This window comes from Mobula birostris, chromosome 4 (assembly GCF_030028105.1).
Source record: "Mobula birostris isolate sMobBir1 chromosome 4, sMobBir1.hap1, whole genome shotgun sequence".
NCBI classification, from domain to species: Eukaryota; Metazoa; Chordata; class Chondrichthyes; order Myliobatiformes; family Myliobatidae; genus Mobula; species Mobula birostris.
The window spans coordinates 174703279-174718946 of NC_092373.1; the positions used below are offsets into that span (position 1 = coordinate 174703279).

Here is a 15668-nt window from a genome sequence, read left to right on the forward strand (position 1 = left end):
TGGGGTAGTTGGTTTACAAACAGGAGCAGTGTGTAGTGAGACTCCTCGCAAGGAGAGGCTGATGATGGAGTAAAATTGCAGCCAACAGAATGAGTTGCATCGTAAAAGGGGAACAAAATCAAAAAGGATGATGGATACAAGACTCAAGGTGTTACATTTGAACGCACACAATATATGCATAGATGAAATTGTAGCACAGTTACAGATTGGCATGTATGATGTTGTGGGCGTCACTGAATCATGGCTGAAAGAAAATTATACCTGAGAGCTTAGCATCTAATCATACATATTGCATTGGAAGGACAGGCAGCTAGGCAGAGGGAGTGGGGTGGATCTGATGGTAAAAAATGAAATCAAATCCTTAGAAAGAGATAACATAGGACTGGAAAGTGCAGAATCATTGTGAGCAGAGCTAAGAAACTGCAAGGGTAAAAAGACCCTGGTGGGAGTTGTATATAGACCTCCGAACAGTAGCAACAATGTGCCTACAAATTATAATGGGAGATAGAAAATGCATGTCAAAGGGGCAGTGTTACAATAATCATGGGGATTTCAATATGCAGGTAGATTGGGAAAATCAGGTTGATGCTGGACCCCAAGAAGGGGAATTTTTAGAATGCCTATGAAATGGCTTTTTCCAGCAACATGGTTGAGCCCACTAGGCAGCGGTCCCCATCCACTGGGCTGCGGACCGGTACCGGACCGCAAAGCATGTGCTACCGGGCCACGAGGAAACGATACGAGTCAGCTGCACCTTTCCTCATTCCCTGTCACGCACTGTTGAACTTGAACATAGGGTTGCCAACTGTCCCTTATTTGCTGGGACATCATGTATATTGGGCTAAATTGGTTTGTCCCATATGGGACTGCCCTTGTCCCGTATTTCCCCCGCTAAGGTAGGGCGTTCCTATGAAACCTTTCGTGCCGAAATGGCATAAAGCAAAGAAGCAATTGCCATTAATTTATATGGGAAAAATTTTGAGCATTCCCAGACCCAAAAAAAACCTACCAAATCATACCAAATAACACATAAGACCTAAAATAACACTAACATATAGTAAAAGCAGGAATGATATGATAAATACACAGCCTATATAAAGTAGAAATAATGTATGTACAGTATAGTCAGGAAGATTAAGCCAAAACTGATTTGTGAAAAAAATCAGCACGTACGCGCATGTGCACACAGATGCCCACGCAGGGCTTCATGGTCATGGTAGTCTTTCTCGGGGTAAACACTGTCCGGTATTTGACTGCTACTTTTGTCCCTTATTTGGGAGTGTGGAAGTTGGCAACCCTAACTGTAAAAGACATGTTGAGGTGAGTTTAACCTTACTTGAACACCCCCCACCCCCGGTCGGCCGGTCCGCAAGAATATTGTCAATATTAAACCGGTCCGCGGTGCAAAAAAGGTTGGGGACCCCTGCACTAGGGGATCAGCTACTCTGGACTAGGTGCTGTGGATTGAACCAGAACTGATTAGAGAACTTAAGGTAAAAGAACCCTTGGGGACCAGTGATCATAATATGATAGAATTCACACTGTGATTTGAGAAGGAGAAACTAAAGTCAGATTACAATATTACAGTGGAGTAAAGGGAATTACAGAGACATGAGAGAGGAGTTGGCCAAAATTGATTGGAAGGGAACACTAGTAGGAATAATGGCACAGCAGAATGGTTGGAGTTTCTGAGAGCAATTTGGAAGGAGCAGGATAGATACATCACAAGAAAGAAGTAGTTTTCTAAAGGCAGTATGAGGGATGAGGGGTGAAGGTAGATATTGGACGGCTGAAAATTATGCCAGAGAGGTAGTAATGGGGGACAAGGAAATGGTGGACAAACCAAATAAGTATTTTGCATCATTCTTCATCATGGAAGACACTAGCAGTATCCCAGAAGTTTGAGTGTCAGGGGGCAAAAGTAGTGAAGTTGCCATTACTAGGGAGAAAGTGCTTGGGAAACTGAAAGGTCTGATAGGGCGATAAGTTATCTAGCCCAGATGGCCTACACCCAAGGGTTCTGAAAGAGGGGGCTGAAGAGATTGTGTAGGCATTAGTAATGATCTTTCAAGAATCAATAGGTTCTGGCATGGTTCCAGAGGACTGGAAAATTGCAAATGTCACTCCATTCTTCAAGGGAGACAGGTAGAAGAAAGGAAATTATAGGCCAGTTAGTCTGACCTCAGTGGTTGGGAAGATATTGGAGTCGATTGTTAAGGATGTAGTCTCGGGGTACTTGGAGGTGCATGATAAAATATGCCGTAGTCAGCATAGTTTCCTCAAGGGACAATCTTGCCTGAAAAATAACAAGCAGGATAGACAGAGGAGGGTCAGTGGATGTTGTATATTTGGATTTTCGGAAGGCCTTCGACAAGGTGCCACACATGAGGCTGCTTAACATGTTAAGAGCCCATAGTATTACAGAATCAGAATCAGGTTTATTATCACCAGCGTGTGATGTGAAATTTGTTAACTTAGCAGCAGCAGTTGAACGCAATACATAATCTAGCAGAAAGAAAAAATAACAAATAAAATAAGAAATGATAATAATAAATAAATCAATTGCATATATTGAATAGATTAAAAAACACGAAAACAGAAATAGTGTATATTAAAAAAAAAAGTGAGGTAGTGCCCAAAGATTCAATGTCCATTTAGGAATCGGATGGCAGAGGGGAAGAAGCTGTTCCTGAATCGCTGAGTGTGTCTCTTCAGGCTTCTGTACCTCCTACCTGATGGTAACAGTGAGAAAAGGACATGCCCTGGGTGCTGGAGGTCCTTAATAATGGACACTGCCTTTCTCAGACACCGCTCCTTGAAGATGTCCTGGGTACTTTGTATGCTAGTGCCCAGGATGGAGCTGACTAGATTTACAACCCTCTGCAGCTTCTTTTGGTCCTGTGCAGTAGCCCCTCCATACCAGACGGTGATGCAGCCTGTCAGAATGCTCTCCATGGTACAACTATAGAAGCTTTTGAGTGTATTTGTTGATATGCCAAATCTCTTCAAACTCCTAATGAAGTATAGCTGCTGTCTTGCTTTCTTTATAACTACAACGATATGTTGGGACCAGGTTAGATCCTCAGAGATCTTGACACCCAGGAACTTGAAACTGCTCACTCTCCCCACTTCTGATCCCTCTATGAGGATTGGTATGTGTTCTTTCGTCTTACCCTTCCTGAATTCCACAATCAGCTCTTTCGTCTTACTGATGTTGAGTGCCAGGTTGTTGCTGTGGCACCACTCAACTAGTTGGCATATCTCACTCCTGTATGCCCTCTCGTCACTAGCTGAGATTCTACCAACAATGGTTGTATCATCAGCAAATTTACAGATGATATTTGAGCTGTGCCTAGGTACACAGTCATGTGTATAGAGAGAGTAGAGCAGTGGGCTGAGCACACACTCCTGAGGTGCACCAGTGTTGATTGTCACCGAGGAGGATATGTTATCACCAATCCACACAGATTGTGGTCTTCTGGTTAGGAAGTTGAGGATCCAATTGCAGAGGGAGGTATAGAGTCCCAGGTTCTGCAACTTCTCAATCAGGATTGTGGGAATGATGGTGTTCAATGCTGAGCTCTAGTCAATGAACAGACTTTCAAATCTCTTACTAGCTCTTCCTTCAGTTAGTCCTGACGAAGGGTCTCTGCCTGAAACGTCGACTGTACCTCTTCCTAGAGATGCTGCCTGGCCTGCTGCGTTCACCAGCAACTTTGATGTGTGTTGCTTGAATTTCCAGCATCTGCTGTTGTGAACAGCATCCTGACATAGGTTTGTGTAGTCCAGGTGGTCTAAAGCTATGTGGAGAACCACTGAGATTGTGTCTGCCATTGACCTATTGTGGTGATAGGCAAATTGCAATGGGTCCAGGTCCTTGTTGAGGCAGGAGTTCTGTCTAGTCATGACCAACCTCTCAAAGCCTTTCATCACTGTCGATATGAGTGCTACTGGGCGATAGTCATCAAGGCAGCTCGCATAATTCTTCTTAGGCACTGGTATAATTGTTGCCTTTTTGAAGCAAGTGGGAACTTCCACCCATAGCAGTGAGAGGTTGCAAATGTCCTTGAATACTCCAGCTAGTTGATTGGCACAGGAAAGATGCTAGCATGGATAAAGCAGTGGATGACTGGCAGGAGCCAAAGAGTGGGAATAAAGGGAACTTTTTCTCGTTTGCTGCCAGTACTAGTAGTGTCCCACAGGGTCTGTGTTGGAACCACTTCTTTTTAGTACATGTCAATGAATTAGATGAAAGAGTCAGTGACTTGTGGCCAAGTTGCAGATGATACAAAGATAGGTGGAGGACAGCTGGTGTTAAGGAAGCAGAGAGGCTACCGAAGGGCTTAGATAGATTAGGAGAAAGGGCAAAGAATTGGCAGATGGAATACAGCGTCGGGAACTGTACGGTCATATATACTGTACTATTTTCTAAATGGAAAGAGAATTCAAAAAGTCTGAGGTGCAAAGGAACTTAGGAGTCCTTTTGCAGGATTCCCCAAGGGTTAATCTGCAGGTTGAGTCAGTGATGAAGAAAGCAATCTTAGCATTCATTTTTAGATAACAAATGCAAGGATGTTCTGTTCAGGCTTTATAAAGCACTGGTGAGGCCTCACTTGGAGTATAATGAGCAGTTTTGGATCCCTTATCTAAGAAAGGGTGTGCTGACATCGGAGAGGGCTCAAAGGACACTCACAAAAATGATTCCTGGATTGAACGGCTTATCACATCAGAAGCATTTGATGGCTCTGGGCCTGTATTCACCGGAATTCAGAAGAATGAGGAGTGACCTCACTGAATGCTATCGAAAGGTGAAAGGCCTCGACAGAGTGGATGTGGAGAGGATGTTTCCTATGGTGGTAGAGTCTAAGACCAGAGGACCCAGCCTCAGAAAAAAAGGGATGTCCATTTAGAACAGAGATGAGGAGGAATTTCTTTAGCCAGAGTCTGGTGAATCTGTGGAATTCTTTGTTAAAAGCTGCTGTGGAAGCCAGGTCATTGGGTATACTTATGGCAAAAGGTTGATAGAGTTTTGATTACTCTGGGCATGAAGGGATATGGGGAGAAGACAGGAGATTGGGACTGATAGGGAAATGAATCAGCCATGATGAAATGGTGGAGCAGACTCGATGGGACAAATGACCTAATTTTGCTCCTCCTCATGATCCTATAGTCACTGTGATGCTCGACAGCTGTGGCCGTCACTTCCTACAAAGTGAAACCAAGCAACATAAGTGACAACAAGGCTTTGCTCCCAGATGAGCTCAATGCCTTTTATGCTGGGTTTGACCATCAAAACATGGAAGCACCTTCACAAACTCTCACAGCACGATTACCCTCTGAGTTCAGTCTCTGAGGCCGATGTGAGAGCATCCTTCGGGAGGGTGATCCCACAGGAAAGCCCAGAAAAGGTACCTGATCGACTACTAAAGACCTGTGCTGTTCAAGTGGCTGGAGTGTTCACCAATATCTTCAACCTCTCGCTTCTGCAACCACCTGCTTCGAGCAGGCTTCGGTTATACCGGTGCCTAAGAAGGACGGGGTAATCTGCCTCAATGACTATCGTCCAGTAGCACTTACATCCACAGTGGTGAAAGCTTTGAGAGGTTGGTGATGAAACACATCAACTTCTGCCTGAGAAGCAACTTCGATCTACTCCAATTTGCCCACCGTCACAACAGGTCAACAGCAGATGCTAATTGGCTCTTTGCTCAATCCTGGAACATCTGGGCTGTGAAAATGCATACATCAGGATGCTCTTCATTGACTACAGTTGTTTGACATACAATGCTATCATCCCCTCAATACCTCCTTGTGCAATTTGATCCTCTATCTCCTTACTCACAGACCCCAGTCAGTCTGGATTGGCAATATCATCTTCTGTACAATCTCCCTCAGTACAGGTGCACCACAAGGCTGCGTGCTTAGCCCCCCTGCTCTATTTGCTTTATACTCATGATTGTGAGGCTAAGCACACATCCAATGTATATTTACATTTTCCAACGATACCACTGTCATTGGCCAAATCAAAGGTGGTGATGAATCAGCACATTGAAAATTTGGCGGAGTCGTGCTGCAACTCAATGTCAGGGCAATCATAGGTGGGGAGTGTCAGTAACTTTAAATTCCTCAGTGCTGACATCTCAGAGGATCTGTCCTGGATCCAGCACGTAAATGCCATTACAAAGAAAGTACAGCAGCACCTCTGAGGAGTTTGCAAAGATTCGACATGTCATCTAAAACTTCAATAGATGCATGGTGGTGAGTAAATTGATTGGATGTATCAGAGTCTGGTATGGACCCCCCCAATGCCCTTGTATGGAAAATGTAGTGGAAATGGCCCAGTCCCTCCCCACCATTGAGCACATCTACATGGTGTGTTGTCACAGGAAAGCAGCATCCATCATCAGGGAACCTCACCACCCAGGCCATGCTCTCTTCTCGCTGCTGCCATCAGGAATAAGATACAGGAGCCTCAGGACCTACAACACCAGCTTCAGGAACGGTTACTACCCCCTCAACCATCAAGGTCTTGAATCAAAGGGGATAACTTCCATTACCCATCAATGAAATGTTCCCACAACCTAAGAACTCACTTTCCAGGGCATTTCATTTCACGCTCTTCATATTTATTGCTTATTTATTTATCGTTCTTTCTTTTTGTATTTACACAGTTTGTTACTTTTTTTTGCACATTGGTCACTGTCCATTACACTCTAGCTCAGAGAAACGTTGTCTTGTTTCTATATACATTATATGGTTAAATACATTATATACACGTATATAAATAAATGACAATAAACTTGACTTGATTCTGTTGGATGCATCTTTTGTTGATTGTATTGTGTTTCTTGTTTTTACTGTGACTGCCCACAAGAAAAATGAATCTCAGGGTTGTTTATCGTGACATTTATGTACTTTAAGAATAAGTTTACTTTGAACTCATGGGAGAGATTGGATCGACCGTGCTTGTTTTACTTGGAGCAACTGAGGCTGAGAGGTGACCTGATACAGGAATGTAAGATTAAGAGAGGAACAGACAGGGTAGATAGTCAGATAGTTCTCCGTGGTAGGAGTATCAAAAATAAGAGCACTCATGATGAAGGTGAGAGGAAGAAGTTTTAAATTGGATCTGAGGGACAGGTTTTCTACACAAACTGTGGCTGATATCTGGAACTTGCTGTCAGAGGTGGCGCTGAAATCAGATACAGTCACGATGTTTGAGACATTTCGGCTATCACTTAAACAGAAGGAGTCACTCCTCGTGGACAACTGAGTTTAGTGCAGAAAGGCAAGATGTCAACATGGACAAGCTGGGTAGAGGCAGAAACATGAGGAATTTAAGAGACGTTTAGGTAGGCACATGAATGTGATGAAAGTAGAACAATAGGGACATTGAGCAGGCGGAAGAGAAGTTTAGTTGCTACTTGACAACTCATTGAATTGGTTCAGCACAGCACTGTGGGCTGAAGGGCCTGTTCCTGTGCTGTACTGTTCTATGTTCCATGAAGGGCCCACTTCTGCTCTGGATGGCTCTGACTCAACGCCAAGGTGTATTTTTGAGTCAATACCAGTGGATCTGATAAGCTAGACAATCTCATGATGTTTGCAAAGCAAAGTGTGTTAGGATTTTAATGTGGGTAATATTCAATAATCTGGGAAATGTGCCCAATGATTCAAACAATTGGAGTTTTGCTGAGCACTGGAAATATAACAACACAGCAACTGCAATGATGTGGGGGGGGGGGGGGTTGAGAGCGGGGGTAGTAGTGGGGGGGGTGCTGGGAGAGGGGGAGAGTGCGCCGGCGGGGGTGGGGGGGTAGGGAGAGGAGTGGGAAGGCAGAAGAGACAGGAGTTACGGAGGTAGGAGAGAGATGTAAAGAGGGAAAAGGATGGGGAGGCAGAGCAGGTCTCAGAGAGATAGGGGAGGGAGATGGAAGGCAAGGGAGGTGTGGAAGTGGGAGACAGGGCAAGGAAAGAGAGATAGAGGGAGAGAGATCAACCAAGTGGTGAAATTTGCACCAGTTTCACAACAGATTGTTGTAAATATCAAATAAAAATTAACAGTGAACCTCAGAAAGAGACCAGTGACCAAAGCTTGGTCGAAGAAGCTGATTTTAAGGAGCACCTTAGAGAGAGAGGTCGAGAGAAATCAACAGGGAATGAGGCTCAGGCGTTGAAAGACATGGCCTCAAGTGGGTTAGGATGGGGGGGGGAAAGGATATTATGAATTATCAGGGTAATATTAGAGGAGGACAGAAATCCCCGGGAAACAGGAATCCGGAGCAAAGAGATCCCAATAGGAACAGATGTGTGATAAACAGATACCAGGGATATCAGAGATCTAGGGTAACATGATCTCCTAACATTGCAATTCTCTCTAGTCACTGGTCTCCCAACATGTCTATCAGAATGATGCCATCCCTTCCTCTAGCCAATGACTGAAATGAACAAGATTGTCATTATTAGAATGAATGATTCTTGAGGCTTAATCAAAAATTCCTCTCACCCCATGCCCTCACCTCCAGAATTCCCAGTACTCGAGTGGGAAAGCCACAATGTTTTCACCCATGTAGTTTTCCTCCAACTATAAGGAGTTGCAATCCAACAAAATGGACATTCACCTGTCAGGGAAGCTGTCCTTTGTGAAATATTCATGCTCCAGCAACTCAGTACACGATGATCTTTTATTCGGATCAATGTGCAAACATTTCTGGAAACACATAAGAAACAGTTTGCAGCAATGACACAGTATAATCGACCCCTAGCAACAAGAACTAGAATCAGAATCAGGTTTATTATCACCGGCATGTGACGTGAAACTAGCAGATGTATAGTGCCTTTAAAGACCGACCTTGAATGCCCTTGACCTTGCCTTGTCCCTGACACTTTAACAGCATCATGTACGTACCTTTACCAAATCAATGACCATCAGGGGTATCTTAGGATAGCGTTCTTCAAGAAGTTTGGTTTCTGTGATTATGGGAAGACGTAGTCCAGCAAAGAGGGGATTCTTGTAGAAAAGTTCCTGGTGTCTTGGAGTTAAATTTCCTGTGACAGAAAAATTCCTGGAATTATTTGGAGTAGGTGAAGGTTGGAACTGCAAGTGGGATGTGCCACCTATGAAGATTTAGGAAGAGTTACCCTTTGTTAAGGACCAGAATGTGCCGATGTCTGTGAGCACGAACACAGGTTCGCAGGAAAGCTCTGGGCAGCTATCACAGGCACCTGTCTCCAGCTGATTAATGTCACTCGATGAGGCAAAACCAGGCAGGATCTTCAGCTGTCATACTGATGACCAGTTGTACCTCCAGCCAAGCTGTTCCAGTCCAGTTACAACACTGGCATCTACCCAGCAATGTGGTCTGTCATGTTCACCAAGAAGCAGGTCAAATCAAACGTGGCTATTCACATCACAATCAATCAGCTGTCAGTGATCACGAAATGATAGTGCTATCCAGCAGCTTTTACTTACCCATAGCCTGTTCACCGATTCATACTTTGCACCTCACCAAGACCAATGCAAACACGCCCTTCCTCTGTCACCAGTGCAGTGGGGTATAGTGAGTACCTCTACAATGTGCACTGCAGTTACTTGCTCAGAATATTCCAGCAACGTCTTCTCCCAAATCCATGACCACTACAAGGACAAGGGTAGCAGATGCAAGGGAGCACCGCCACATGCAGGTTCTCTTCCAAATTTCATACAATTTCTGTCTTGGAAATATACTTGACCAGTATCGGATCAATTGTAAGAAAGTGACAAACGCGTATGCTGCTGATTGATCACGTGGTGAATCAATTGGTCTCTTTAGCACGGACTTTCGAGTGCACGTTTTTGTCTCGGCGAGCTATGTTAGTCAGTCCCACACAGTAACTTGCCTGTGGCTAACAGGACTCAGTAACAACATTCAATCACATTACTCCATTGTCTCTGCACATACATAACAAGATTGTTGTTCTTTCGTTATCAGTGGGTCTAAATCCCCGAGCTCCGTCCCACCAACTCAGAGAGCACTTTCACCAGAAGGACTGCAATGGCTCATGGTATCAGCTCACATTATCTTCTCAAGGGCAATTAGGGATAGTCAATAAATGCTAGCCTTTCTAGCTACATCTTGAAATTGAGTCACTAATGACATTTCTCTCCAACTCCCCTGAGCGGAGACCCTGATCTCCAGAGCACCTCCCTGAGCTCCCTGTCTTTGTCCCCGAAGACCAGACACACAAACCATTCCAAAACAATCTCTGCTGACACCAGTGTGAGGAGTAGCAGGGAGCGGAACCTGCAGGTGATGGTGTTCACCCACAACTGCTGCCTTAGTCCTTGGTGGTGAAGATAGTTTGGGAAAGGCGCTGTTGGACTAGCCTGGGAGAGGGGGTTGTTCAGAATGTTCTAGAAGGCATGGCGCAAGTACAGGTCCATTCACTCTCACAATGTAATGAAAAACACCGGTTATCAAAGGTTAGCAGGAAAAAAGTGCTCCTCACCATAGAGTGGGTTTGTACACAAATGCAGTCACTTTCATTGAAGAATACACACAAAATGCTGTGTATTTTGTACACACAAAACGCTGGAGCGAGGAGAAGATGGCGATGTGATGCAGTGCGCGCGGGCGCTCCGGAATGATATCGGTATTTGTAAAGTAGGTACCGTGCACAATCTTGATTTGATGGAGACAGACGTGAGAAGCACAGACGAACATCTGGAGTAACTTCTGAAATGCCTGCTTCACTGCTGCTGCTACTGTGCGATTGAGAATCTCCGGAGGGGAAGGCCACAAATGCTCGGCTTTGCCTGTTGCTGGCGGCTGGGGCTGGGGTTGAAGTGCTCAGCAGAGATGGTGCTCGGTGTCGGAGGGCTGGTCGGAGGCTCGAAGTTTTCGGACGGACTCTGAGTCGGACTGTGGTCGGGTACCTCCAGGGTGCTGCATCAGCAAGTTTGCGGCGCAGGAAGCTCATGGCAGGAAGAGAGTTTTTTTTTCTTCCTTCTACCACCTGCGTGAGATGATGGGACTTTCGGAAGACTTTGAGACTTCTTACCGTGCCCTTGGTTTGTTCTTCATCAAATTACTGTATTGCTTTGCGCTGTTGCAACTATGTGTTATAATTATGTGGTTTTTGTCAGTTTTTCAGTCTTGGTCTGTCTTGTGTTTCTGTGATATCACACTGGAGGAATATTGTATCATTTCTTAATGCATGCATTACTAAATAACAATGAAGGAGGACTGCGTGTCCTCATAATCTAATCTAAAAAAATGCTGGAGGAACTTGGCAAGTCAGGCAGTTCCTGCATCAAGATTGGAAAGGAAGGGGGCAGAAGCTGAATAAGAAGGTGGGGGGGGGGGGTAGGAAGGAATATAAGTTGGCAGGTTATAGGCGAAACCAGGTGAGGGGGGGAAGGTGGGTGGGGGAGAAGTAAGAAGGTGGGAGGAAATAGATGGAAGAGGTAAAGGGCTGAAGAAGAAAATCAAATAGGAGAGGAAAGTGGACCATGGAATAAGGGAAGGAGGGTCTTCAGTGAGAATCAGTGAGCCATTAACTCCAGAATAACAGAGACACAAAGCACAGTCAGTCATGAAAGTTTAATAGAAAAGCCAGTAAATAATTAATGGGATATTACCATTCAAGTAAAAGTTCAGCCAAAGTTGTTCTGGTCCAAAATTAATCAGTGTTCATGTTGTGGTTGTCCTGAAGCTTGCGATTGTGTGAAGGTCCAGGGTGAAGCGTAGGTCTGTGTTGTTCAGAAGAGGTAATTTTGATCGGAATCTACTAGTGGTGCCCGAAGCAATTCTGCTCTGAAACCTCGTGTCACTGGCTCCATAGCAACATGTGGATAACTATGCTAATGCAACTTCAACACAGTCCCTCAGGCGTTCGCTGACGTTTCTCCACACCCCACCCCCCCCCACCGTCACTGTGTTTGCTGCATTGGAAGCTGCCAACTACACAGCTTTTGCATGGTCCTGCCAGTTCCTGGCCTAAACAAGCAGACCTCCCTCAGCAGTCAGTCTTCAGCGTGCCTTCGCCATGGGAATGGACTGAGAATCCAGCCCAGGAGGGCCCACTGCTCCTGGCACTTCTCACAGAACCACCCGCCACTCTACCAGGCTTTGCACGAGCAGTCTAGGCAACGATAACCCCACTCTGTTTCACCCGTGGAGTGTAGCTCATCTCCACCCTCAAAGGACCACTCCCCAAGCTCAGAACAGCATAGGCAACCATCAGTCAGTAATAGTGGTGCTGGAAGCACTACCTTTCACACACGTTCATCTCAGGTCCATCTCATTACCTGTCCGTCCTGACAAACACTCAGCATCCTCCCAGGCATTTTCAGACCGCACTGAGCCACAGAGTAGTACAGAACAGGAGTGGGTGCTTCAGTCCCACTTGCCCATACCCACCTTCTGTCTAAGACTTCTGCACAGTACTATATTTGTCAACATGGAGCTGAGCAATGGGAATGGTGAGGGTGCAGCACCGCAGGGGGGGTGTGGGACAAGTGGTAGAGAAGGAGTGCCGGGGGGGGGGGGGGGGATAGCATGACTGCAGGCACACCCACCCCTGAAACACCAGGTAAGGTCATTTGATTCCAAATAATAGGTTTATTGATTATTATAGGATGTCTCCCCGGTACTCCCTGCTCTCTCCCTTCTCCCTTTCCCTTTTCTCATCCTCGATTCCCCTCTCCCTGCCCCATTCCAACTCTCAGTCTACAATAGAGACCCATATCAGTATCAGGTTTATCATCACTTACATGCCATGAAGTTTGTTTTCTTACAGTACAGTGCAATACGTAAAATTACTACAGTACTGTGCAAAAGTCAGGCACCCTGGCTAAATATATGTGTTTAAGACTTTTGCACAGTACTGTACACCAGTCCCATATGCCCCCCATATTAAGCCCATTTCTCTCTATGTTTTTCTTATTTAGGTTTTAGTCTAAGTGTCTCTAACATTGAATCTGATTCCATTTCCTCTGCCAGTGAGTTCCAGATATCAACTGCTCTGCGTGTTAAAAACTTAGCCCTAGATTCCCTCTGAGGCTCCTTCCACTCACCTGAAACTGTGCCCTCGTTTCTGATACCTCTACTACAAAGCTGTAGAGAGATAAGGTACAGAAACAGCCCTCTCTATCCACAGAGCCCACACTGACAAACTGCCAGCCATTTGTACCAATCCTGCTTTCCCATCAGCTTGCCCCAGGTTCTATCCCTCACCCACACACACAGGGCAATTCACAGCAGCCAGCTAACCACAAACCTACACGTTTTTGGGACATGGGAGGAAACTGAGGGATAAAGTTTTTGTCCATCTATCCTATCTGTGTCTCTTGTAATGATATAATACCAACAGGTCACTCCAGGGAGAACAAGCCCAACATATCCAATCCCTCCCCATAACTAAAGACTTCCAGTCCCGACAACATCCAGGTGAATCTCCTCTGCACTCACTCAAGTGCAACCACATCTTCCTTATAGTGTGGTGACCAGAACTGTGTGGTCTAAGGTTGCAACACAACATCCTAACTCTTATATTCTCTACCCTGACCTGTGAAGGCAAGCATTCCATTCTCATTTTTTACCACCCTATTGGCCTGTGTTGCCAATTTTAGGCAACAGTGAAAATGGACCTCGGGTCTCTCTGTTCATCAACAATCATTAAAGTCCTACCGTTTACTGTTTCAGCCCTACCCTTGTTTGAGTGTGCTGAGGACACAGCAGCACCAAGGCAGCTACATATTGTTAATGCCAACAACAGATACGACTTGCATAGCTCTTTGAACATTCTAAAAAAAAATCAAGAAGCTTCATAGGAGTGTTGGAACAGCAAAAAGCAGTCCTGATGATTTACAACTTTTGGGAATTGAAGGGGATACAGTCTGCTGATCTGGTTTTTGGAAGCACACAACCCACAAAGGGAGATGGTAGTGATGGTTGAAAGTCAATCATTCCAGATACAGGACATCTCTGCAGGAGTTGCTCAGGATAGTGTCGTGCGCCCAAACCACTTCAGATTCATCAATGACCTTCCTTCTAAGGGCAGACGTGTGGATGTTCACTGAGGTTTGCATAATATTCTATCCCATTCACCTGCTCAGCAAGTGAAACAGTCTATCCCTGCATGCAGTAAGACTGGAGCATGAGTGAGTGATAAGTGACGTCGCAGCACATTACCAGGTAGCAATCATCTCCATCAAGGGAGCATCTAAACCATCAACATCCCGACAGGTTGCATCACATCCTAGTACAGTACAGAAGGCAAAGAGTGGTTGTAGACGGGTCACATTCTGCATGGAGGTTGGTGACCAGTCGTGTGCCTCAGAGATTTGTTCTGGGATCCCTACTCTTCGTGATTTTTATAAATGACCTGGATGAGGAAGTGGAGGGATGGGTCAGTAAATTTGCTGAAGACACAAAGCTCGGGGGTGGTTGTCGGTAGTGTGGAGGGCTAGCAGAGGTTACAGCAGGACATCGATAGGATGCAAAACTGGGCTGAAAAGTGGCAGATGGAATTCAACCCAGATAAGTGTGAGGTGGTTTATTTTGGTAGGTCAAATATGATGACAGAATACAGAATTAATGGTAAGACTCTTGGCAGTGTGGAGGATCAGAGGGATCTTGGGGTCCAAGTCCACAGGACGCTCAAAGCTGTTGTGCAGGTTGACTCTGTGGTTAAGAAGGCATATGGTGCATTGGCCTTCATCAATCGTGGGATTGAGTTTAGGAGCCGAGAGGTATATAGGACCCTGGTCAGACCCCACTTGGAGTACTGTGCTCAGTTCTGGTTGCGTCACTACAGGAAGGATGTGGAAACCATCGAAAGGATGCAGAGGAGATTTACCAGGTTGTTGCCTGGATTGGAGAGCATTCCTTAAGAGAATAGGTTGAGTCAACTCGGCCTTTTCTCCTTGGAGTGATGGAGGATGAGAGGTGACCTGACAGAGGTGTATAAGTTGATGAGAGACATTAATTGTGTGGATAATCGGAGGCCTTTTCCCAAGGCTGAAATGGCTAGCATGAGACGGCACAGTTTTAAGGTGCTTGGAAGCAAGTACAGAGGAGATATCAGGGGTAAGTTTTTTTATGCAGAGAGTGGTGAGTGCATGGAATAGGTGGCCGGTGACGGTGGTGGAGGCGGAAATGATAGGGTCTTTTAAGAGACTCCTGGATAAGTACATGGAGCTTAGGAAAATGGAGGTCTATGGGTAACCCTAGGTAATTTCTAAGGTAAGGACATGTTCAGCATAGCTTTGTGGGCCAAAGAGCCTGTATTGGGCTGTAGGTTTTCTATGTTTCTAAAGAACCTCATCCATCTGGGGCATGGTCTCTTCTCTTTACTACCACTGGGGAGTAGGTGAAGAAGTCTGAAGACCCACACTCAACGATTAACAGCTTTTTCCCCTCCGCCATCAGAACAACACCATCAGAACCTATGAACAATAAGTGATAGACCATTTTTTAAAAACTATTTATCTTTGTACTTTTTTTGTAATTTTATATCTTTGCACTGTATTGCTGCTGAAAATTAACAACTTTCACATTTACTTCCACTTTAACAACTTTTGGTGATAATAAATATGATTCTGAACCTGATTCTAATTCCCCTTTTGATTTGAAAGGTAACCATTGACCGGAAACACAAGTAGAATAGCCACAAAATTACTTTGG

The 15668-nt window shown here is 45.1% G+C and overlaps 1 protein-coding gene across 11 annotated transcripts in view; it reads right to left on the reverse strand.

The window, feature by feature from the left end:
• LOC140196770 (cyclin-dependent kinase-like 2) overlaps window positions 1-15668 on the reverse strand; it is a 69677-nt gene that overhangs the window by 25192 nt on the left and 28817 nt on the right. For 10 of the 11 annotated variants that reach the window (XR_011885808.1, XM_072256523.1, XM_072256521.1 and 7 more), the window contains 2 exons: window positions 8909-9048; window positions 8622-8710 (listed from right to left, as the gene is read on the reverse strand). Coding sequence is in view for 10 of the 11 variants with exons in the window: in XM_072256523.1 (XP_072112624.1) it covers window positions 8622-8710; window positions 8909-9048 (229 nt within the window). In the remaining variant the exon portion in view is untranslated. The remainder of the gene's footprint in view (window positions 1-8621; window positions 8711-8908; window positions 9049-15668) is intronic. The other variant, XM_072256525.1, reaches the window with a different exon arrangement.